Source organism: Stomoxys calcitrans, chromosome 1, assembly GCF_963082655.1.
Source record: "Stomoxys calcitrans chromosome 1, idStoCalc2.1, whole genome shotgun sequence".
NCBI lineage: Eukaryota > Metazoa > Arthropoda > Insecta > Diptera > Muscidae > Stomoxys > Stomoxys calcitrans.
Window position 1 is genome coordinate 13,051,050 of NC_081552.1, and position 25,639 is coordinate 13,076,688.

At 37.8% G+C, this 25,639-nt stretch overlaps 1 protein-coding gene across 1 annotated transcript; it reads left to right on the top strand.

Moving 5' to 3' along the window:
- The first annotated feature begins 1,894 nt into the window (after window positions 1-1,894).
- On the top strand, window positions 1,895-20,562 carry LOC131995618 (uncharacterized). Its single transcript, XM_059364388.1, has 2 exons — window positions 1,895-3,812; window positions 20,408-20,562. The coding sequence occupies exons 1-2, from the start codon at window positions 1,895-1,897 to the stop codon at window positions 20,560-20,562; spliced, it is 2,073 nt and encodes a 690-aa protein (XP_059220371.1).
- The last annotated feature ends 5,077 nt before the right edge of the window (window positions 20,563-25,639 follow it).

Sequence of the window (25,639 nt, forward strand, 5' to 3'; positions counted from 1 at the left end):
CCGAATTTCGGCAGTAAATTTTTATACCCTCCACCATAGGATGGGGGGTATACTAATTTCGTCATTCTGTTTGTAAATACTCGAAATATTCGTCTGAGACCCCAAAAAGTATATATATTCTTCATCGTCGTGAAATTTTATGTCGATCTAGCCATGTCCGTCCGTCCGTCTGTCTGTCGAAAGCACGCTAACTTCCGAAGAAGTAAAGCTAGCCGCTTGAAATTTTGCACAAATACTTCTTATTAGTGTAGGTCGGTTGGTATTGTAAATGGGCCATATCGGTCCATGTTTTGATATAGCTGTCATATAAACCGATCTTGGGTCTTGACTTCTTGAGCTTCTAGAGTGCGCAATTCTTATCCGATTGGGATGAAATTTTGCACGACGTGTTTTGTTATGATATCCAACTACTGTGCCAAGTATGGTTCAAATCGGTCCATAACCTGATATAGCTGTCATATAAACCGATCTTGATTCTTGACTTCTTGAGCCTCTAGAGGGCGCAATTTTTATCCGATTTGGATGAAATTTAGCATGACATATTTTATTCTTACTCTCAACAACTGTGTCAAATAAGGTTCAAATCGGTTCATAACCTGATATAGCTGCCATATAAACAGATCTGGGATCTTGACTTCTTGAGCCTCTAGAGTGCGCAATTATTATCCGATTTGCCTGAAATTTTGTATGACGGATCCTCTCATGAACATACGTGTTTATTATTGTCTAAATCGGTCTATAGCCCGATACAGCTCCCATATAAATCGATTTCTCTATTTTACTTCTTGAGCCCCCAAAGGGCGCAATTCTTATTCGATTGGCTGACATTTTACACAGGTCTCCAACATATAATATTTATAATAGTGGTCCAAACCGGACCATATCTTGATATCGCTCTAATAGCAGAGCAAATCTTTTCTTATGTCCTTTTTTGCCTAAAAAGAGATGCCGGGAAAAGAACTCGACAAATAGCTGCTATATAGACCGATTTTTCGGTATAGGGTCTAATGCCCTTAAATGCCTTATTTTTCATCCGATTTCGCTGAAATTTGAAACAGTGAGTAGTTTTAGGCCTCCCGACATCTGACACAAATATGGTCTATATATACCGATCTGCCGATAAAGGGTCTGAAGCCCATAAAAGCTTTTATTTATTACCCGATTTCGCTGAAATTTTAAACAGAGGATTATCCTTAGCCTCCTGATGTCCGACCTAAATATGGATCAAATCAGACTATATATATCGGAAAACATAGAACAGAACAGTTGTGTTTTTTGAGGCTCTATAATAAATTAATTTTTTTTAATTGTTGCGAACTGAGTTATTCTTTAGAAGTGAACATTTTATTTTGCACTTTTGCCGCTTTAACATCACATAGTTTCCGCTTGATGCTTAGCCGAGTTTAACCATTAAAAATATTAAAATACAATTTAACATAACTACCACCGGTGAATAATAAAAAAAGGAAAGAAACTTTAGAAAATAACAAAAAGGCACCAAACAAAACAATAAGAACAAGCACCATATATTTTCGCTCACAATCTCAACCTCGAAAATTAAGAACAATGAATAATAACAGTTTTGATCGCTCAATTACAAAATGCAGTGAGAGTACTATCCCCCCGCAAGCACCAAAGCGTATGCGAGAGATAATGCAAACCTCTTACTCTGAGAGTATTTGCAAAACACCTCGCTTGTCAAACTACGAGTCGCCTCAACGCATTGTTATGATTATCGACAAGAGGATACAAATTGTTAAGGGCTGATAGAAGGTCTCATGCTGGCGGAGTGGCCATATACATAAAAGTTGGGCTTAATTTCAACCTTAATTTCAACCTTAAGCTCAGATCCAACGACGAATCCAATATGGAATACCTTTTTATTGAAATTACTATGGAAAACAAAGCTAATATCCTCTTGGGTTGTGTTTATAGACCCAATAACCACATCGATTTCGAGCCTGTTCGAAATGCTATAGAAACTTTATCTTTAAACTATAATGATACAATCATCGTTGGGGATTTCAACAGTAATCTGATAATCGACAACAACCTATCTAACATCATGGAAACACTTGGACTAGTCCCATTTAATACCAGCATACCCACGCATTTCACCAGTACCAATTCAAGCTTGCTAGATTTAGTCTTTGTCAATAACATATCCAAAGTACTTATCTATGACCAACTTTGTGCTCCCGGCTTTTCAAAGCATGATCTGCTATTTTTTACGTATGATATGCATGTAAATACCAAGCCTACGAAATACACGTATCGCGTTATAAAAAACATTGATGAAAGTCTGGTAAGCTCTTGTCTCGACGAAGTCAATTGGAATGCCATTTATTCATTTCACAATGTGGATGACCAACTTGCGTTCCTACAAAATAACATTTACATGATTTATAACAGCTGTGTCCCTCTCAAAACCAAGGTGGTAAATCATAAACAACAGCCGTGGTTCAATAATACAATTAAGTTTTTAATTGAAAAAAGAGATATTGCGTATCAAAGGTGGCAACACTTTAAAACATTTGAACTTCACGATATGTTTAAATCTGCCAGGCGGGCAGTTGTAAAAAGTATTAATGCCGCTAAATATGAATACTATAGCCAAAAATTCAAATCTGCGATAGACAGCAAGTCAAAATGGAAGACTATTCGCGAAATTGGTATTGGCACTAAACAATCTACTGCTGAAAATATTGACATAAATAAGTTAAATGAGAATTTTATAAAATTGAATAGCAGCGTCAACAATTCTAATATATATTCCTGTGTACATACAGCCCCAATTGAAAACGATTTTTCATTCCGATGCGTAGACAATAATGAGGTCATGGAAAGCATTTTTGCAATTAAATCAAATGCTATTGGAACCGACGAATTGTGTCCAATTTTTATAAAATTTGTGCTGCCCAAGCTATTAACATACATAACATATTTGCTAAATAGTATAATTACACAATCTACCTTTCCTAGACAATGGAAACTGGCAAAAATTATACCAATACCTAAGTCAAATAATGATTTCCGACCTATAGCAATATTACCTTTTTTGTCTAAAGTTTTGGAACGTTTACTAAATTCTCAGATTTCCTCGTTTCTTGAAAAGGAAAAACTGTTGACTGAAAACCAATCTGGATTTAGAAAGAAAAGAAGCTGCACCACAACTCTTATCGATGTCGTTGAAGATCTTCGTAAAAGCCAGGACGAAAACATGACATCTTTTCTTGTTCTACTGGATCACAGCAAGGCGTTTGACACAGTCAACCATGATATATTGTTGTCAAAACTAAGGAGATTTTTTTACTTTACCGATACCGCCTGCAATTTAATTTCATCGTACTTATCAAATCGTTCTCAGTGTGTTGTTCTTAACGATAGGAAATCTAGATCATTAAATGTATTACGAGGTGTACCCCAAGGTTCCATTCTGGGCCCTTTGTTATTTACCCTGTACATAAATGATCTTCCTCACGTTCCTGAGACCTGTAGCATACAAATGTATGCAGATGATGTGCAACTATATGCAAGTACTAAAACCGTGGATATGAGTACCTGTATTACGAAAATTAACAACGATCTAAAATCTGTTTATGAGTGGGCAAGTAATAACTGTTTGGATCTCAACCCATCAAAATCGAAACTCATAGTTATTGGTAAAAATCAATCTCTTCAATACAACGTCGAATTAAGAATTTCAGACAATGTAATACAACGAGTAGAGTCTTCATCCAATTTGGGTTTAACGATCAATACAAAGCTGACTTGGACAAACCACATTAATCGCGCTTCTGGCAAAGTATATGGTATGCTGAGAAATTTATGGAATGTGCGTACATGTACTACTTTTAATATTCGTATGATGCTTGCAAAGACATATTTACTCCCAACACTGCTTTACGGATGTGAAGTCTTTGCATATTGTGACTACAATGACTCCCGGACACTAAATGTTGCATATAACAACATCGCACGTTATGTCTTTAACAAAACTAGGAGAGACAGAATATCTGAATTCGCATACAAAATTTTCAACGTTCAATTTAGCAACTACTTAAAGATAAGATGCTTAATACAGCTGCATAATATAATTTACACAAAAGAACCCTTTTATCTTTATAATCGTGTGCAGTTCGCCAGATCCAACAGAGGCAAAAAACTCATTCTTCCCAGGTTCAAAAAACTCTCCTCCGAACGCCAATTCTTCATCAACACAATTCGTCTTTGGAACTCGCTCCCTAATTATTTGCAATTACTAAGCAATGCTTCTGTTTTTAAGACTGAGCTTTTTAAATTTTATGCTTGATTATTGTTTTTTTTTAATTTTGTTTCTTAATTATACAAATTTAAATTTTATTTATACAAATTTCAATTTTATTTATACAAATTTCAATTTTATTTACACAAATTTCAATTTTATTTATAAAATGTTTTCCTACTTCTAATTTTTGTAAACCATTACTGTGTATCTTCTTGTGATTCTAGTACAGTCAATTATAAGACTTATGTCTTGTTGTACTAGTAATGTCATAAATAATAAACAAACAAACAAACAAAAAAACAAAAGGACTTTTATAGAATAAAGTAGCAAGAATAATTGATTTTCCCTAGTTATTGTTTTTGTTGTCACTTCTTGTTGTTGTTCAAATCAATTGCCACAAAAACATTTGGTCTACTGGCGTCTATGGTTGCCAATACTAAAATGCCGTTGAAACGCCAACAAAGAAGATTATTGAATGTCATTGTGAATGCATAATGGGAAGTATTTTTGAGAGGTAAGATTGAAGAGTCACTTCGACCCCGAAAAACTGAAAGTACATTGACATTAGTTCCACTTCATGGTTGTTATCGAAAAGGCTCAAACTTATAATGACAATATTGAATGTGAGGAAGAGAAAAGCGTTGGGATATTACAGGAAATTGAAGGAAATTGAATATGTAGACCTTGCTACGTACGTTTGTAAAAAAGTAGTAGAAAGGTAATTTAAACAAGTAAAAGTGTGCTAAGTTCGGTCAGGCCGAATCTTGGAAACCCACCACCATGGATTCTGCTAAAACATGGGAGCTATATCTAGTTATAGACCGAATTGGACTTCACTTGGCGCAGTTGTTGAGAGTCATAACAGAACACTATATGCAAAATTTCTGCCAAATCGACTAAAAATAGCGGCTTGTAAGGGCTTAAGAAATCAAATCGGGAGATCGGTTTAAATGGGAGCTTATCATGGTCTTGACCGATTTGAGCTGTACTGGGCACAGATTTTAAGAGTCATAACAGAACACCACGTACAAAATTTCAGCCTAAACGGACAAAAATTGTGGCTTCCAGAGGCTCAAAAAATAAAATCGGGAGATCGGTTTATATGGGGCTATAGGGAAAAGAAATCGACAATAGCGATCCATGGTGATCGCTTTTATTTTTAAATACGCTACTGTTTGCTGTTGACCCGGGCCCGCTCCGCTGAGCCTTCTTTTACTTTATATTGAACAAAAGTTTCCTTGGAATATTTATTTTCGACAATTAAAGCTCTTTTAGTGAAATACCATGCCAACTTGACCAACAGTTTAACAATATAAGTGCCTTTATCTGAATCCCATATGATCTTTATTGGTCTACAATTTAAGTTTGGATATAAGGTGTACTCCATTCTTAAAATACTTCATTTCAGCCCGATATTCTCATGATGTCTGGTTAAGTGGTGTTTTTGGGGGGAGAAGTGATCCCTCAGATGCTTGGCCCTGAAAAAATATCACCATCGTGCTCTTCTCTCAAATACCATTTATTTAAACCCCATTTCGCCATTGGCTTAAGAGGAGTTTACAGGATGAGGCGTCCCCCAAACACATGGCCCCAAAATAGGTTATCAAATTCGTTTTCTAATCTCAAATACGTTTCATTTGAGCCACATATTGGCATGGTCGGAAAAATATTTTCCCTTTGGGGGTGTTTTGGGAAAGGGGTGATGTCCTAAATACATGGTCCTACATTTGGATATAAAATTCATATTCTAATCCCAAATACCTTTATTTGAGCCCCATATTGCGATTGTCACTAAAAAATTGGTCTACCCCTTTCCCAAAATACCCCACAAAGTATTTTGGGAAAGGGGTAGACCCCCAGAAAATTGGTCCCGAAAATGGGTATCAATTCTTGCCATCTCCACATTGACATGGTCGGTAAATATGCCCGATTTAGGGGTGTTTTGGTGATTGGGGTGGTCCCCCAAACACTAAGCCCGGAAAATATATCAGCAACGTGCTCTATTCTCATATATCTATCTTTCATTTATTTGAACCCCATATTGCCATTGCCCTCAAAATTGGATATCAAATTCGTTTTCTATCTCATTTAAACTCCTTTTTGCAAAAGTCAGCAAATATGTCCGGTTTGGGGTATTGGCCCTAAAAACTATGAGTATTTAGTTCTACTCTCTTTAAGACCCAAATTGTCTTGGTGAGCAAATACATCCTATTTGGGGGTTGTTATGGTGGTGGGACGTCCGCTAGACAGTTGGCCATTAATGGTGATATCAGATACGTGGTCTACTTCCACATACCTTTAATTTGAGCCTCATATTTCCATAGACATGACTGGCGTGGGGGTGTTTTAGGGGATGGGCGGCCACTCAGTGAGTTGGCCTTGAAAATATATATCGGATTCGTGTTCCACTTTAAAAACCCTCTTATTTGAGCCTCATATTGCAATAGTCAAAAAATACTTACTATTTGGGTGGTGTTGTAAGGGGTGGGATGGATCCATAGACACTTTCCCGAATATTGATCAAATTCGTGCTTTACTCCCAAAGACCTTTCATTTGAGCCCCATATTGCTATGGTCGTAAATTTTTCCCCTTGGGGGATGTTTTTGGTGAGAGGCGGCCCCCCAAATACTTGGTCCCATATTTGGATATCACATCCGCATTCTACATTCAAATACCTTTTATCGAAGCCCCATATTCCCATGGTCAGTAAATAAGTCCTGTTTGGGGGTGTTTTGGGGAAAGGGTGAACCCCCAGAAACGTGGCCCCACATTTGGATATCAGATTCGTATTCTACTCGCAAATACCTTTCATTTGAGTGCGCAATTCTTATCCGATTGGAATGAAATTTTGCTAGACGTGTTTTGTTATGATATTCAACAACTGTGCCAAGTATGGTTCAAATCGGTCCATAATCTGATATAGCTGTCATATAAACAAATCTGGGGATTTGACTTCTTGAACTTCTAGAGGGCCCAATTCCTATCCGATTTGGCCGAAATTTAGCATGACGTATTTTATACTTACTTTCAACAACTGTGTCAAATAAGGTTCTAATCGGTTCATAACCTGATATAGCTGGCATATAAACCTATCTGGGATCTATGCCTGAAATTTTGTACGACGGATCCCCTCAAGACCATCAACTAACGTGTTTATTATGGTCTGAATCGGTCTGTAGCCCGATACAGCACCCATATAAATCGTTCTCTCTATTTTACTTCTTGAGCCCCCAATGGGCGCAATTCTTATTCAAATTGGCTGAAATTTTACACAGTTCTCCAACATATAATTTAATGTGGTCCGAACCGAACCATATCTTGATATCGCTCTAATAGCAGAGCAAATCCTTTTTTGCCTAAGAAGAGATGCCGGGTAAAGAACTCGACAAATGCAATCCATGGTGGAGGGTATATAAGATTCGGCCCGGCCGAACTTAGCAGGCTTTTACTTGTTTTATATAAGATCAATTTGAGTGATGTCACTTAAAGCAAATCGTTGAAAACATTTCATCGACCTAGTTACCAGGATAGGATAGGAAGGAGGGTATACTTATTTTATAATTTTGATTGAACACCTCGAAAAAACGTCTGTCTCTCTATTGTAATTGGTTTAAGTGACATTCTGCCATCCGACTCACTTATACTTTTGCGCTCATTACGATACCTCATAAACAGGAGATGGAAGATGCCTGATGAACCATCCAGATTGTTCACATACGCTAAATCAGACAAGTTATTATTGAAATGAGAACCTTAAGTGGAACTCCTTCTGACTGCCAGTGCCGAACACACACAGAGCAGATACTTTTAAGTCTCTTCTTTCTCGACGTCCTCACAACGTCTGCACAAGTCGTTACTTGCAACCTTCAGTCTGCCAGCATGTTTTCCGATCAGACGGACCACTTTGGTCATGACGGACACAATGACTGAGGAGTCTGTTCTAGCCAGCGACAGCACGGTAGACCTCTTCAAGTCTAGATGAGGCCACATAATTTTGGAATGTTTACAAGGTTTAGTAGGAATTCTGCATGACTCCGATTGCGATCAGCCTCATCAATCTACCAATCTTTCAATCGGTGGTTGAAACATTAGGATTATTGTCCCTAAGTCTCTCAAGTATGGATTAAGGATCTGAGGGAATCCTTGGTATCAATGGGTGTGCTACTGATCCAGACGGAATGTCTTCCCTCTTAACTAAGTCCAGTGCACTATGTTCTTATTTAGAGCGCACAAAAAGCGGAATACTGGCTTAGGTGGTTATTGTTGTTGTTGTAGCAGTGTGTAGTACGCTGAGGCGGCAGCCCTTGCCAATGAAGGAATTTATCGGGTCAATCCGGTATGTATTGCCGGCTGCCATGGGATTGACTGGCTTATGTGTATACCAAAAGTGTCATGGGTCCGACTAATTTCCGCACCCTCTTTTCAACCTAAGCTTACCTAAATCCAGTGCTGCACATGGCCACGTCGAGTATTTTTTTTTTTTTTTGGCACAACGATACATTTCAGTTGAGCGTTAATCCCTGAAAGTAATTTATTTGTATAGGGCCCTATACCAGTCTGCATCATCGCAAACTGGAGGAGGCCCAAACAATCCCCCAAGGACATCGGAGTATACAGATGACAGTCCATTGACTATCCCACTCTAATTGTTCCGAGGTATGCAGCCCTGTTCTTTCCCCTGTCAACAAATACCATCACCAAGCTGTCCTTAGTGACATTAGCAAGGGTTCTTGTACACATATTACTATTGTTCGACTTAGTTCTTTTGGGCATGGGATGCGCTCCAGGTGACCACAGCCTTTTAGCGGGCTGCGGTGCCGTTTCTAAGTCCAGATTCTCCGAGGCATATTAAGAGAGCCTTACTACTTTTCGGTTAGAGTTTTAGGATCATTCGCACGAAGCCTCTAAATAAACCTGAGAGCAATGCGCCTTTCATTATTCCAACCTCTTAAAGAGCCTGTTGGTTTGCCAGAGTAGGCCGATGGCTTAGGCAAATTATAGGCACGCGTACATAAAATAGGTTCGAACTTGGTCTTAAGACTCAAACTTGGTACCTTCATCATAAGCCCTGCTGACCAGTTGTCAGTCGGCTAGTGGAGCCTGGTCCAGCCACAGAATTCTATGGCCTGATACCACCACCCCAGCTGTGGGGTCTTTTGAGTTCATTCTAAGCCTACTCCCGAGATCTAGATCAGCTGCTCGACTGAAAACAGACACAGATCATCAACCACCTTATGGATAATACTATCGTAGCTATCCTTGAGTGACATTAGCTTTTTTCCTATAACAACTACCTATTACGAGTTACAGAATATTCTTGAGGAGCGAAATAACAAAATGTCCGCTCCTCTCAACAGTTCAAACAAAGATCCCCAATAGTTAATACCATTGCAATTTTTTTTTCCAATGGAACAAAATCTTAAGCTCAGAACTTAATCCTAGTTTTACAATTAAACTCCTTTACACTTCTACTTCTTACCCACACTCCGTCTTCTGCTAGGCAGGGGTATTAATTAATTTCCCATGTTCAATGTCTTGTATGCAAATAATGATACCATCAAGGGGGACATTTGGTTAGAAGTAAAGGCAGAATGTGAGGTTAGATGGTGGTGCAATAACAAGGCAAGGCTAGTGTTGATTTTGGATTTTATTGTTACTTGATAATGGTGGTTGATAGTCCCAAGCCTAGTCTGTCTGTCCTTCCATGCGTTCTGCGGCCATTCTCTCGGTGTTTGCGTAGAACCTGTAATACTTCTGTTTGTTTATTTGTTTGCGTTTGTCATTCATTAGTCGTTATAACGGCAGTCATTGCGTAATTCCAGGGATATTATAAAGACGAACCCTCCCTCTCCACAATCCTTAGCCGGTTCATCCCCTTTTTGGTGGTCATAAAACATCCCTGCACTGCTTGTTGTTTGGTTTGAAACTGGAATCCATTGGCTGCAGAAGACCATTGCCGAAGTCTTACTCAGCCATGTTCACTGAAGTGTAGCAAAGTCATTGGTTGAACGCCGCTTATGTTTAAGACCAGGGGTAAGGCCTTGAATGAAATACAACATTTGGATAAAATGAATTTTTGGTGGTGTTTTTTTTTTTTCTTCTTTGAGTTTTTATTTCACTCATTTGTAGGTTTTGGAGTGCATTACATGCATGCTTGCAATTGAGTGACTTCATTTCTTTATACCAAACTAGCGGGCCCGGTGTGCTTCGCTACACCCTTAGGTGTTGGCAGCTCTCTTTTGACTTAGTGCCAATTTGAAAATAATTTATAGTCGTACAAGTCCTGTTTTGTGTAGCTGAAATGTGCTTTTTGGGAGTGGAGTATGAATCTGATATCCACTTTCGGGGCAAAGGGTTAAGCTACTCCAATCAACCACCAAAACCAAAAGAATGAAGTAAATCTAACATCCAAAATTTAATGGGCGGACCCTCCCCTCACCCTATTTTCAAAAACGTCTGATCTCGGAGATGGGTGCACTGATTTACGCTAAATTTAGTTTGTTTATAATAACTCGAAAACAGTAATTTTGAATACTTATTTGGAATACTCTAGGGCGGTCGGAATACTTTAGGCGGCCGCCCCAGCTCTAAAGCCCACCAAATAGAAATATAGACTACTATTGACAATATTAGGCTCAAATGGAAGGTATTAGAGAATAGAGCACGAATCAGGAACAGGGGGATCCAACTCACTCCCAAAAACACCCTTATACCAGACATATTGACCGACCATAGCAATATAAGGCTCAAAAGTAAGAAATTTGGGAGAGAAGAGGGCGAAATATCTGTAAAGCACCAACAAACAGTACTTTTTTCCTGACCGTGACAATATAGGGCTCAGATAAATTAAGAGAGTGAAAGCGTGCTAAGTTCGGCAGGGCTGAATCTTGGGAACCAACAAAATAAATAAAGTTGACGGGCATAATTTTATTCTACATACAAAACGCAATTTTGTCAAACCCGCATAAAAAATTTCAGCCAAATCCGAAAAAATTGCGGCTTGTAAGGGCTTAAGAAATCAAATCGAGAATCGATTTATGTGGGAACTGTATCAAAATATGGACCGATTTTGGTCGTAGATGGCACAGTTGGGATATCGGTTTATATAGGAGCTATATCAGGTTAAATACCGATTTGGTCCGTATTTGGCACAGTTTTTGTAAGTCATAACAAAATAGTACATGCTCAATTTCAGCCAAATCGGACAAAAATTGCGTCTCAAAATTTGGACAACACCACAAAACACCACATGCTCAATTTCAGCCAAATTGGAAAAAACAAGTAAAAGCGTGCTAAGTTCGGCCGGGCCGAATCTTATATACCCTCCACCATAGATCGCATTTGTCGAGTTCTTTTGCCGGCATCTCTTCTTAGCAAAAAACAAGTAAAAGCGTGCTAAGAAGTAAAATAGAGAGATCGATTTATATGGGATCTGTATCGGGCTATAGACCGATTCAGACCATAATAAACACGTATGTTAATGGTCATGAGAGAATACCTCTAGAGGCTCAAGAAGTCAAGATCCCAGATCGGTTTATATGGCAGCTAAATCAGGTTATGAACCGACTTGTACTTTATTTGACATAGTTGTTGAAAGTAACAATAAAAAACGTCTTGCGAAATTTCAGCCAAATCGGATAGCAATTGCGCCCTTTAGAAGCTCAAGAAGTCATGTCCCCAGATCTGTTTATATGACAGCTATATCAGGTTATGAACCGATTTGATCCATATTTGGCACAGTTATTGGATATCATAACAAAATACTACGTGCCAAAATTCATTCAAATTGGATAAGAATTGCGCCCTCTAGAGGCTCAAGAAGTCAAGACCCAAGATCGGTTTATATGACAGCTATATAAGGTTATGAACCGATTTGAACCATACTTGGCACAGTTGTTGGATATCATAACAGAAGACGTCGTGCGAAATGTCATTCCAATCGGATAAGAATTGCACACTCTAGAGGCTCAAGAAGTCAAGAAGTCAAGACCCAAGATCGGTTTATATGGCAGCTATATCAGGTTAAGGATCTATTTGAACCATACTTGGCACAGTTGTTGGATATCATAATTTGTTATGATATCCAACACGTCGTGCAAAATTTCATCCCAATCGGATAAGAATTGCGCAATCTAGAGGCTCAAGAAGTCAAGACCCAAGATCGGTTTATATGGCAGCTATATCAGGTTATAAACCGATTTAAACCATACTTGGCGCAGTTTTTGGATATCATAACAAAACACGTCGTGCAAAATTTCATCCTAATCGGATAAGAATTGCGCACTCTAGAGGCTCAAGAAGTCAAGACCCAAGATCGGTTTATATGGCAGCTATATCAAAACATGGACCGATATGGCCCATTTGCAATACCAACCGACCTACACTAATAAGAAGTATTTGTGCAAAATCTCAAGCGGCTAGCTTTACTCCTTCGGAAGTTAGCGTGCTTTCGACAGACAGACGGACGGACGGGCGGACAGACGGACGGACATGGCTAGATCGACATAAAATTTCACGACGATCAAGAATATATATACTTTATAGGGTCTCAGACGAATATTTCGAGTAGTTACAAACAGAATGACGAAATTAGTATACCCCCATCTTATGGTGGAGGGTATAAAAAGGGTATAAGAAAAGATTTGCTCTGCTATTAGAGCGATATCAAGATATGGTCCGGTTTGGACCACAATTAAATTATATGTTGGAGACCTGTGTAAAATGTCAACCAATTCGAATAAGAATTGCGCCCTTTGTGGGCTCAAGAAGTAAAATAGAGAGATCGATTTATATGGGAGCTGTATCGGCCTATACACCGATTCAGACCATAATAAACACATATGTTAATGGTCATGAGAGAATCCGTCGTACAAAATTTCATGCAAATCGGATAATAATTGCGACCTCTAGAGGCTCAAGAAGTCAAGATCCCAGATCGGTTTATATGGCAGCTATATCAGGTTATGAACGGACTTGTACTTTATTTGATATAGTTGTTGAAAGTAACAATAAAAAACGTCTTGCGAAATTTCAGCCAAATCGGATAGAAATTGAGCCCTCTAGAAGTTCAAGAAGTCAAGTCCCCAGATCTGTTTATATAACAGCTATATCAGGTTATGAACCGATTTGAACCATATTTGGCACAGTTGTTGGATATCATAACAAAATACTACGTGGCAAAATTCATTCAAATTGGATACGAATTGCGCCCTCTAGAGGCTCAAGAAGTCAAGACCCTAGATCGGTTTATATGACAGCTATATAAGGTTATGAACCGATTTGAACCATACTTGGCACAGTTGTTGGATATCGTAACAAAACACGTCGCCTAAATTACTATATTTTTAGCCCCTGGTAATATTCTTTAAAATATTGACGACGTATTTGCATTAATTGAGAAGCATATGGGTCTAAGTACGTAACCTTCCTTGTGTCTTTTAGAAAGACCGTAAATTCTAGGTGCTGTAGCCACGTCAGTTTATAGTTTGTATCTCTCTCTTCCTGATATTACTTCAGCTTTCAATAATTTCTCCACCAAATCATGATTTTGTTTTTATACCCTCCACCATAGGATGGGGGTATACTAATTTCGTCATTCTGTTTGTAACTCCTCGAAATATTCGTCTCCCACCTCATAAAGTATTTATATTCTTGATCGACATGACATTTTAAGTCGAACTAGCCATGTCCGTCCGTCCGTCTGTCGAAAGCACGCAAACTTTCGTAGGTCGGTTGGGATTGTAAATGGGCTATATCTATCCACGTTTTGATATAGCTGCCATATACACCGATCTGGGATCTTGACTTCATGAGCCGCTACAGGGCACAATTCTCATCCGATTTATCTAAAATTTAGCTGGAGATGTTTTATTATTACTTCTAACAACTGTGCTGAGTATGGTTGAAATCGGTGCACAACCTGATATAGCTGTCATATAAACCTGACTTCTTGAGCGTCTAGAGTGCGCAATTCCTATCCGATTTGGCTGAAATTTTGCACGATGTGCTTTGTGATGAACTCCACGAGCGCTATTGTGTTTGGTAAAAATCGGTTCAGATTTAGATATAGTTCCCATATATATGTGTCGCCCATTTCATACTTAAATGGCCGTAGTAGCTAAAATTTTCAACCGATCTGCACAAAATTTGGAACGGATTGTTTTGCTACTGATCTTAACATGTGTGTAGAATTTCATTAAAATCCGTTCAGATTAAGATATTGCTCTCATATATATGTATAGGCCGATTTTCACTTAAATGGCCGTAGAAACTAAAATTTTCAACCGATCTGTACAAAATTTGTCGCGGATTGTTTTGTTACTGATCTTAAAATACTTCGAGATTTTATCAAAATCGGTTCAGGCATGGATATAGCTCCCATGAATATGTGTCGCCCGATTTACACTGATAATCACACTCAATTTGTAACCGATCTGGACAAAAATTGACACGGACTATATATATATATATATATATATATATATATATATATATATATATATATATATTTATATATATATATATATATATATATATATATATATATATATATGTATATATATATATATATATATATATATATATATATATATATATATATATATATATATATATATATATATATATATATATGTATATATATATATATATATATATATATATATATTTATATATATATATATATATATATATATATATATAAATATATATGTATATATATATATATATATATATATATATATATATATATATATATATATATATATATATATATATATATATATATATATATATATATATATATATATATATATATATATATATATATATATATATATATATATATATATATATATATATATATATATATATATATATATAGTCCGTGTCAATTTTTGTCCAGATCGGTTACAAATTGAGTGTGATTATCAGTGTAAATCGGGCGACACATATTCATGGGAGCTATATCCATGCCTGAACCGATTTTGATAAAATCTCGAAGTATTTTAAGATCAGTAACAAAACAATCCGCGACAAATTTTGTACAGATCGGTTGAAAATTTTAGTTTCTACGGCCATTTAAGTGAAAATCGGCCTATACATATATATGAGAGCAATATTTTAATCTGAACGGATTTTAATGAAATTCTACACACATGTTAAGATCAGTAGCAAAACAATCCGTTCCAAATTTTGTGCAGATCGGTTGAAAATTTTAGCTACTACGGCCATTTAAGTATGAAATGGGCGACACATATATATGGGAACTATATCTAAATCTGAACCGATTTTTACCAAACACAATAGCGCTCGTCCTTAGGCCAAAGAAGTGATTTTTGCAAAATTTCGTGATGATTGGACAACGAATACGACCTGCACTTTAATTACAAGAATACATGGACTCACAGATGGACATGGCTAAATGGAATCAGACAGCGATTCTAAGTCGATCGGTATAATAGCTCTTCTCCTACTTAGCGTTGCAAAGAAATGCACAAACTTATAATACCATGTACCACAGTGGTGTTGTCTTATATATAAAAATCAATTTGTGTTTGTTTGTAGGTTTGTTTGTATGTTTGTGTGTTCCTTATAGACTCAGAAACGGCTGAACCGATTTTCTTGAAATTTTCACAGATGGTGCATAATAAACCCGTGGTAAAAAAAGGGTACTACATTTTTTGATATCTGAAGGGGGAGCGGACCCTCCCCCTTACCCTAATTTTCGGAAACGCCAGATCTCGGAGATATGTGCTGCGATTTAAGCGAAATTTTGTGTGCTCTCATATAGTACCCTAAAATTAAAAATTTGGTATCCAAATTTCGGATGGGGTACCTAGGGGGGCTGCCCCACCCTAAAACCTACCATCCATATATTTAGACCAATCACTACAATATGGGACTCAAATGAAGGGTATGTAAGATATGAAAACGTGTCTGATATCCAATTGTCGGACCAAGTGCTAGCCCTAAATCGGACATATTTACCGACCATGGCAATATGGGACTCTAATGAAAGGTATTTGCGAGTAGAATACGAATCCGATATCCAAATGTGGGACCAAGTTTCTGGGGGTCCACCCCTTCCCCAAAGGTATTTGAATGTAGAATACGAATGTAATATCCAAATATGGGATCAAGAATTTGGGGGGCCGCCTCTCACCAAAAACATCCCCCAAAAAGGGACAAATTTACGACCATAGCAATATGGGGCTCAAATGAAAGGTCTTTGGGAGTACAGCACGAATCTGATATCAATATTCGAGAAAAGTGTTAATGGGGCCCCGCCATCCCCACAACATCTCCCAAATAGTAAGTATTTTTTGACTATTGCTATATGAAGCTCAAAGAAGAGGATTTTTAAAGTGGAACAGGAATCCGATATATATTTTCAAGGCCAACTCACTGAGTGGCCGCCCATCCCCCAAAACACCCCCAATGCCGGTCATTTTTGCCGACTATGGAAATATGGGGCTTAAATTAAAGGAATGTGGGAGTAGACCACGTATCTGATATCAACATTCGGGGCCATCTGTCTAGCGGACGTCCCACTACCATAACAACCCCCAAATAGGACGTATTTGCTCACCAAGACAATTTGGATCTTAAAGAGAGTGGAACTAAATATTCATAGTTTTTAGGGCCAATACCCCAAACCGGACATATTTGCTGACTTTTGCAATAAGGAGTTTAAATGAGATTAGAAAACGAATTTGATATCCAATTTTGAGGGCAATGGCAATATGGGGTTCAAATAAATGATATAGATAGATAAATGTGGAGCTTAAATGAAAGGTATTGCGGGTAATTTTTTGGCAATTTTTTACTGACCATCGCAATATGGGTCTCAAATAAAGGTGTTTGGAAGTAGAATACGAATTTGATATCCAAATTTAGGACCATGTATTTAGGGCATCACCCCTTTCCCAAAACACCCCCAAAGGGAAAAAAATTTTCGATCATTCCAATATGTGGCTCAAATGAAAGGTATTTGAGATTAGAAAGCGAATTTGATAACCTATTTTGGGGCCATGTGTTTAGGGGACGCCTCATCCTGTAAACTCCTCTTAAGCCAATGGCAATATGGGGTTTAAGGAAATGGTATTTGAGTGAAGAGGACGATGATGATATTTTTTCAGGGCCAAGTATCTGGGGGACCACCTCTCCCCCGAAAACACCACTAAATCAGACATCATGAGATCTTTAATTGTCGAAAATAAATATTCCAAGGAAACTTTTGTTCCATATAAAGTAAAAGAACCGCAACACATCCCCAACTTTGACAATGTTCGTATTTTAGTAGAGGAGCAAAGTTACAACAAAAGACTGACGCAACAGATGCTGCACATCATCAACGTACCTACAGAAAGAAGAGTTAATTACAAAGCCGACACCGAGGGAAATGCAAAAGCGTATAGACAACTAAGAGAAGCAAGTAAAAGCGTGCTAAGTTCTGGCGGCCCAAATCTTATTTACCCTCCACCATGCATCGCATTTGTCGAGTTCTTTTCCCGGTATCTCTTTTTAGGCAAACAAAGGATAAAAGAAAATAAATGATATGCTTTTGGCGCTATATAAAGTTATGATCCGATTCTGTCCAAATCGGTATATAATCTTATATAGCTACCCGATTTGACTTCTTGATTGACTTCTTGAACACCTGGAAACTATTGTACAATTTTTGTCCGATTTGGCTGAAATTTTGCACATAGTGCTCTCTTAAGACTTTCAACAACTGTGCCAAGTACGGTCCAAATCGATATATAACCTGATATAGCTCCCATATAAACCGATCTCCCGACTTGACTTCTTGAGTCCTTAAAAACCCAACAACTGTGCCAAGTACGGGCCAATTCGGTCAATAACCTGGTGTAGCTCCCATATAAACAGTTCTCTCGATTATCCTTGTTCGATTACAAGAAGCTTTAATTCTTTCTGGTTTGACAGAAGTCTGGTATGTAGAATAAAAAAATGCCCTTCAACTAAATTTACTTTGTATACGTTTTTAGCAAAATCCATGGTGGTGAGTTCCCAAGATTCGGGCCGGCCGAACTTAATATGATTTTCCTAGTTTTGTGCTATTGGGTTGCCCAAAAGGTAATTGCGGATTTTTCATGTAGTCGGCGTTGACAAATTTTTTCACAGCTTGTGACTCTGTAATTGCATTCATTCTTCTTTCAGTTATCAGCTGTTACTTTTAGCTTGCTTTAGAAAAAAGTGTAAAAAAAGGATATTTGATTATTCTAAGTTTTATTAAAAATACATTTACTTTCTTTTAAAAAATGCGCAATTACTTTTTGGGCAACCCAATATAATTTTCTGAACGTGAGTAATTCGAAAGCTTATGTACTTATAAAATTTAACAATAGAATTAGCTCAACGTGATATTAACATGCATTTGTTTGTATTATTTGTAGAAAATACCCATGAATATACAATTCAATGAAATTGCCAAATATCGGGAAATAAACGAAGATTAATTGAACAAAAAAGACCTCGAGCTTGATTATTAAAATTAAATTTTTAGATATGTTTAGTAAATATTTTTGCAATATTCAAAGATTTTGTAGGCTATATTTGGTGGCCGTCTATTACGCTGAACGCCTGGGTTCGAATCCTGGCGAGACTTTCAGAAAAAAATTTCAACGGTGGTTTTCCCATCCAAATGCTGGCAACATTTGTGAGGTGCTATGCCATGTAAAACTTCTCTCGAAAGAGGTGTCGCACTGTGGCACGCTATTCGGACTCGGCTATAAAAAGGAGGCCCCTTATCATTGAGCTTAAACATGAATCGGACTGCACTCATTGATATGTGGGAAGTTTGCCCCTATTCCTTAGTGGAATGTTCATGGGCAAAACTGTCAATTTGCATATTTGGTTTTTGAAGCGAATTTTTTCAATTTCAAAATATTTCTTGGCTATTTTCGCTCTATCTTTGATTAAGAGTTAATTTAATCACCAATTAAGTTCTCAAATTTTACTTTTTATGGTTAAAGAATTTTGTACGCTTTGAGCTTTGCGTTGAAAATTGAGTCAAGTTGTTTTTTTCAGAATGGAGTGTGTGTAAAATTAAAAAAAAATTGTGAACTGAGAAAAAGCATATCGACACGCCTTTGATATTGTTGAGGATATGGTATTTTGATAAAAAAAAAATAATCTAAAATTGAAAGCCAAGAAACAAAATTTATTTGCTGTCTAATGAAATTTGTTTTTTATACCCACCACCATGTCATTCCGTTTGTAACACCTCGAAATATTCGCCTAAGACCCCATAAGGGCGAATATATATTCTTGATTATATCGACGTTCTGAGTCGATCTAGACATGTCCGTCCGTATGTCGAAATCACGAGGCTAGCCGCTTGAAATTTTGCACAGATACTTAATGTTGATGTAGATCTTTGGGGATTGCAAATGGGCTATATCCGTTGAGATTTAGATATAGCTCCCATATAAACCGATCAACCGGTTTGATTTGTTGAGTCCTTACAAGACGCAATTTTTCTCCGATTTGGATAAAATTTAGCATGTAGTGTTTTGTTGAGACTTCCAACAACTGTGCCAAGTACGGCCCAAATCGGTCTATAACCCGATATAGCTCCCTATAATCCGATCCTTATATGCCGCAATTTTTGTCCGATTTGGCATGCGGTGTTCTGTTACGACATCGAACAACTGTGCCAAATACGGTTCAAATCAGTCATTATAAAGCTAAATAAAATAAATTTTTATCAGAATCCATGGTGGTGGGTTCCCAAGATTTGGCCCGGCCGAACTTAGCACGCTCTTATTTGTTTTACTAATTTTTTTTTTTTTCAATTTTATTGCATAATTGATATCTATTTTCCCCAATATTTCAATAGTTGAACTTTTTGTTTTGGTAAAATTTGCCCTTCGATTCCTTTTGAATAAACATATTGTCATTTAGCCCTCCAACTGTCGAAGTCTTCTCATCTTTGCCAGCCGCACCTCTCAAGCCTTTGTCTTTAGTGTGCAATCCCATAAGGGAAATGAAGATATCATACCTCTGCTAAATGCGACAAATTTTTATTGCTCTTTTAATGAACCTCGTGTATTGTTTGCTAACCCTTTTCGTCTTTTTGGCATGATTTATCAACAATACAAAAATTCTTATCACAGAGAGTGTCAATGGGAACAACATTCCATTCAGGGGTCACATGTCAGGCCACAGGCTTAGCAATTATGCAACACATTTACCCACCCAACCGACCAGCCTACTTTGTACAACCACCTCTGGCGATGCTGACATTATCCAGGCAAAATTGAAAAACTAGAATGCACAAAGTAGGATTAGCCCAAAAAATAACGCTAAAACCAATGGTGATATCGCTAGCGCAATGATGCCTGGTAAGAGAAGCTCTACGCCAATGGCGGCAATGCCGTTGCTTTGGCTGTGTCACTGCACGTGTTTATTGTTTTTGTATTGCCGCTTTGATGTAGCGACGGCGTTGTCGTCTTCAGCAAACAGTTTGTCGCAAATTTGTCACTTTTATTGGAAACAAAGAACGGTATCGGCGTTTTTGACCCGCCAGCAGCGGTGCAGTTGCCATTTGACATTAAACCTATAATTATTTGATTGCATACTAAATATAAGGGAAGGACAATATTTGAAAATTAAAAAAATGTTGGTCGTTAGTGTTTGCAACAGTTTGATTTTTTGAACGCCATAGATAAATAAATGCGGGACAAATCGTAGATATCCTTCACTGAAGTTTTTAAAGCTTGGAATAACTTTAAATATCTTTTTAGAATTAAAACATACAAAAATTGTATTGAAGCAACATTTTGACAAAATTTTTTTTATTGAAATAGAATTTCTATAATATCTATCTATATATATTGGGTTGCCCAAAAAGTAATTGCGGATTTTTTAAAAGAAAATAAATGGAAAATAAATGGCTAAAAGTAACAGCTGATAACTGGCAGAAGAAAGAATGCAATTACAGAGTCACAAGCCGTTGAATAAATTTGTCAACGCCGACTATATGAAAAATCCGCAATTACTTTTTGGGCAACCCTATATAACAAGTAAAAGTGTGCTAAGTTCGACTGGGCCTAATCTTACGTACCCTCCACCAAGGATTTCATTTGTCATTTTTTGTCCGATATCTCTTTATAGGCAAACTAAGAATAATTGATAAAAAATTGCCAAGCTGTTGGTGCTGTTTCAGGTTATCCACCGATTCGGACCATACTTGGTTAAGATGTTGGAGACCATAGTAGAATTCATTGTGCAAAATTTCAGCCAAAATTGGATAAGAATGAGACCTAAAGTGGTTCAAAAATCGGTAGATCGGTTTATATGGGAGCTATATCAGGTTATAGACCGATTCAGACCATATTTGGCACGTATGTGGAAGGTCATAGGAGAAGTCGTTAAAATAATGTTTAGCCTGTGCAAAATTTCAAATAGCTAGCTTTACGCGTTCGACCGCTATCGTGATTTCGACTGACGGACAGATGATCAGGCATGGCTAAATCGACTCAGAGCGTCAAGACGATCAGGAATATATTTACTTTATGGGGTCTTAGGCGAATATTTCGGGGTGTTACAAACGGAATGACTAGATTAGTATTCCCCCATCCTATGGTCGTGGGTATAAAAAAGTTTGTGGTCTAGGCCTTAAGTTTTCGTACTCAAGTCCTAAATGGATAATTATTCACTATTATCGAAGGAATATCCAGTGTTCAAAGTTGATCATATGCTATTCACGAATGTTTTGACAAGCTGTCTGTCCTTCGAATAATTAAAATATAGGAACCATACTTTGACTGCTTTCGGTTTTATTTTTTAACCCTCCCACCCTGGGACAAGCTTCCACAATAGCCTAAAAGTTCTATAAAAACATGACCACAAAATATAAAGGTGACTTGTGATGTGACTCAAATAAAAGGTATTTAAGAGTAGAAAACGAATCTGATATACAATTTTGGAGCCAAGTGTTTGGGGATACGCCCTAAAGCACCCCCAAACTGAACTTAATTTCCGACTATGGCAATATGGAGCTCATTCGACCCTCAAGCAGAACGCATTTACCGATCATGCCAATATGGGGCTCAAATAACATGTATTTAGAAGTGGAGCACGATGCTTATATTTACTTAAAGGGCCAAGTGTCTGGATGCTCCCCCCCACCCACGAAATACCCCGTAAAAAGGAAATATTTCAAAAGTAAAGGTAATAAAGGACTCAAAAAAGGCATTTGGGAGTAGAGTAAAATTTTGCCCATGAACCTAGCAGGGGTAAACTTCTCACACATCCTTGAGTGCCTTGCGATTCAAATTTAAACTCAAATAACGGACCCATTTTATAGCCAAGTCCGAAAGGCGTGCCGCAGTGCGACACCTCAGTGAGGAGAATTTACATGACCATGCATGGCTTGGTACCTCGCAAATTTCGAAGGCATTTAGAGGGGTAACCACCGCTTTAATATTTTTTTTTCGATGTTGTCGCCTGGATTCGAACGCAGGCGTTCAGTGTCGTAGGCGAACATGGGCTACCACATTCCACATTCAGTGTGTGCGAAGTGTCCCCACCCTAAAAAAAGACATTGGGGGGTTAAAGAAGGCGCAGCGGAGCGGGCCCGGTTCGGCTAGTTTTCTTAAAAATCAAAATTTAAAAAAAATCCTACAACAATAAAATGTTGAAAAAATTTCTAACAAAATATATTTTTGACAAAATGTTCTATGAGAATAAATAAATACAAAAACCAACAGTTGGAGGATTAACTGGAGTAGTTTTAGCTAACTATTCAGTAATATAAACTTACCCTACACCACTACTGTGGTACAAAACTCTCTAAAGACAACCTAACTTTGAGATTTTTTTTAAATTTTGCATAAACATTTTTAAGATCTTTTTATTATGCTCATCTGTCCCAAAAAACATTTTCCTAAATTTTTTTCTATTAAATTTAAATAAACAATATTTAAACAAATTTAAATTACATTTTTTATGTCATATTCGTAGTGTAGTCCCGAATACCTTTCATTAGAGACATATTGATATTAACGTCTGATATGTTTGTTTGGGGGAGTTTTTGAGGTTGGACTACCCCTCGCATACTTCATTCTAATTTTTAATACCATATTCGTATACTACTCCCTACGTCCTGATTGGTCCACTTTTGATTTTAGGTGGTGTTCTGGGGTAACGGGGGAGCGTCCGCCCCCTTCCAGTATTAACAAACTAAAAAACCGTTTCCTCCTTCCTGACTATTTTCGCAATCTACTCCCAAATACCTTTCATAAAAGTCCTATATATTGTCATTATTGTCCAATAAACCTAATTTAGGGGGTTTTGGGGTCTATGCTGCCCCCTAGTTACTTAGATCCAATTTTTAATATGAAATTCGTAGTCTACTCATGAATACCTTTTATTTGAATCCCATATTGTCCCGATCGGTTCAATTTTATTTTGGGGTCGTACAATTAGGTATTGCTCCCTCCGGGCCACTCCCCACCATCTCAGAAAATTTTAAACAAAACGGTTCAGCCATGTTTGAGTCTATACGGAACAAACAAATTTACAAACCCGCAAACAAACACAAATACAAACAAATAAGCAGAAATGCATTTTTATATATATAGATAGATTTTTTAACGCTACAATTTTATAGGTAAGATGAATTAATAATCAATTTCTTAAATTGTATAGTAATTAATTTTTTAATTAAAGTAACAATAATTAACAAGTAAGAGCGTGCTAAGTTCGGCCGGGCCGAATCTTATATACCCTCCACCATTGTTCGCATTTGTCGAGTTCTATGCGCGGTATCTCTTTTTAGACAAACATAGAATATTGAATAAGAACTGTTGTGCTATTGGAGCTATATCAAGTTATATTCCGATTCGGACCATTAATGAATGCTGCACATTGTAGAAGTCATTGTGTAATATTTCAGTTCGGTCGTATAAGAATTGCGCCTTGTAGGGACTCTAGAAGCAAAATCGGGATATCGGTTTATATGGGAGCCATATCAAGCCATATTAGACACGTATGTTGAAGGTCATGAGGGATGTCGTTGTACAAAATTTCTTCCAACTCGGATGAGAATTGCGCCCTCTAAAGGCTCAAGAAGTCAAGATCCCGGTTTATTTGGCAGATATATAGACCGGTTTGCGCCATACTTAGCACAGTTATTATACGCTCCACCATAAGATGGGGGGTATACTAATTTCGTCATTCTGATTGTAACTACTCGAAATATTCGTCTGCGACCCTATAAAGTATATATATTCTTGATCGTCGAGAAATTTTATGTCGATCTAGACATGTCCGTCCGTCTGTCCGTCCGTCCGTCGTCCGTCCGTCTGTCCGTCCGTCCGTACGTCCGTCCGTCCGTCGTCCGTCCGTCCGTCCGTCCGTCCGTCCGTCCGTCGTCCGTCCGTCCGTCCGTCCGTCCGTCCGTCCGTCCGTCCGTCCGTCGTCAGTCCATCCGTCCGTCGTCCGTCCGTCGTCCGTCCGTCGTCCGTCCGTCCGTCTGTCTGTCGAAAGCACGCTAACTTCCGAAGGAGTAGAGCTAGCCGCTTGAAATTTTGCACAAATACTTCTTATTAGTGTAGGTCGGTTGGTGTTGTAAATGGGCCATATCGGTCCATGTTTTGATATAGCTGCCATATAAACCGATCTTGGGTCTTGACTTCTTGAGCCACTAGAATGCGCAATTCTTATCCGATTGGAATGAAATTTTGCACGACGTGATTTGTTATGATATCCAATAACTGTGCCAAGTATGGTTCAAATCGATTCATCACATGATATAGCTGCCATATAAACCGATCTTGGGTCTTGAATTCTTGAGCCTCTAGAGTGCGCATTCTTATCCGATTGGAATGGAATTTTGCACGACGTGTTTCGTTATTATATCCAACAATTGTGCCAAGTATGGTTCAAATAGGTCCATAACCTGATATAGCTGCCATATAAACCGATCTGGGGTCTTGACTTCTTTAGCCTCTAGAGTGCGCAATTCTTATCCGATTGGAATGAAATTTTGCACGACGTGTTTTGTTACGATATCCAACAACTGTGCTAAGTACCGAGCAAATCGGTCCATAACCTTATATAGCTGTCATATAAACCAATCTTGGGTCTTGACTTCTTGAGCTTCTAGAGGGCGCAATTCTCATCCGCTTTGACAGAAATTTTGCACATAGTGTTTTAGTATCACTTCTAACAACTGTGCTAAGTATGGTTCAATTCTGTTCATTACCTGGTATAGCTGTCATATAAACCGTTCTTGGGTCTTGACTTCTTGGGCCTCTAGAGAGCGCAATTCTTATCCGATTTGCCTGAAAATTTGTACAACGGATTCTCTCATGACCATCAAGATACGTGTTTATTATGAC

Bases quoted from the DNA above. Each gene is read 5' to 3' on its own strand.
- LOC131995618 (XM_059364388.1), top strand. From the start codon at position 1,895: ATGGAAAACAAAGCTAATATCCTCTTGGGTTGTGTTTATAGACCCAAT. The intron at 3,813-20,407 runs GTATGCTGAGAA...TTCTTATCACAG, and splicing joins CGCTTCTGGCAAAGTATATG to AGAGTGTCAATGGGAACAAC.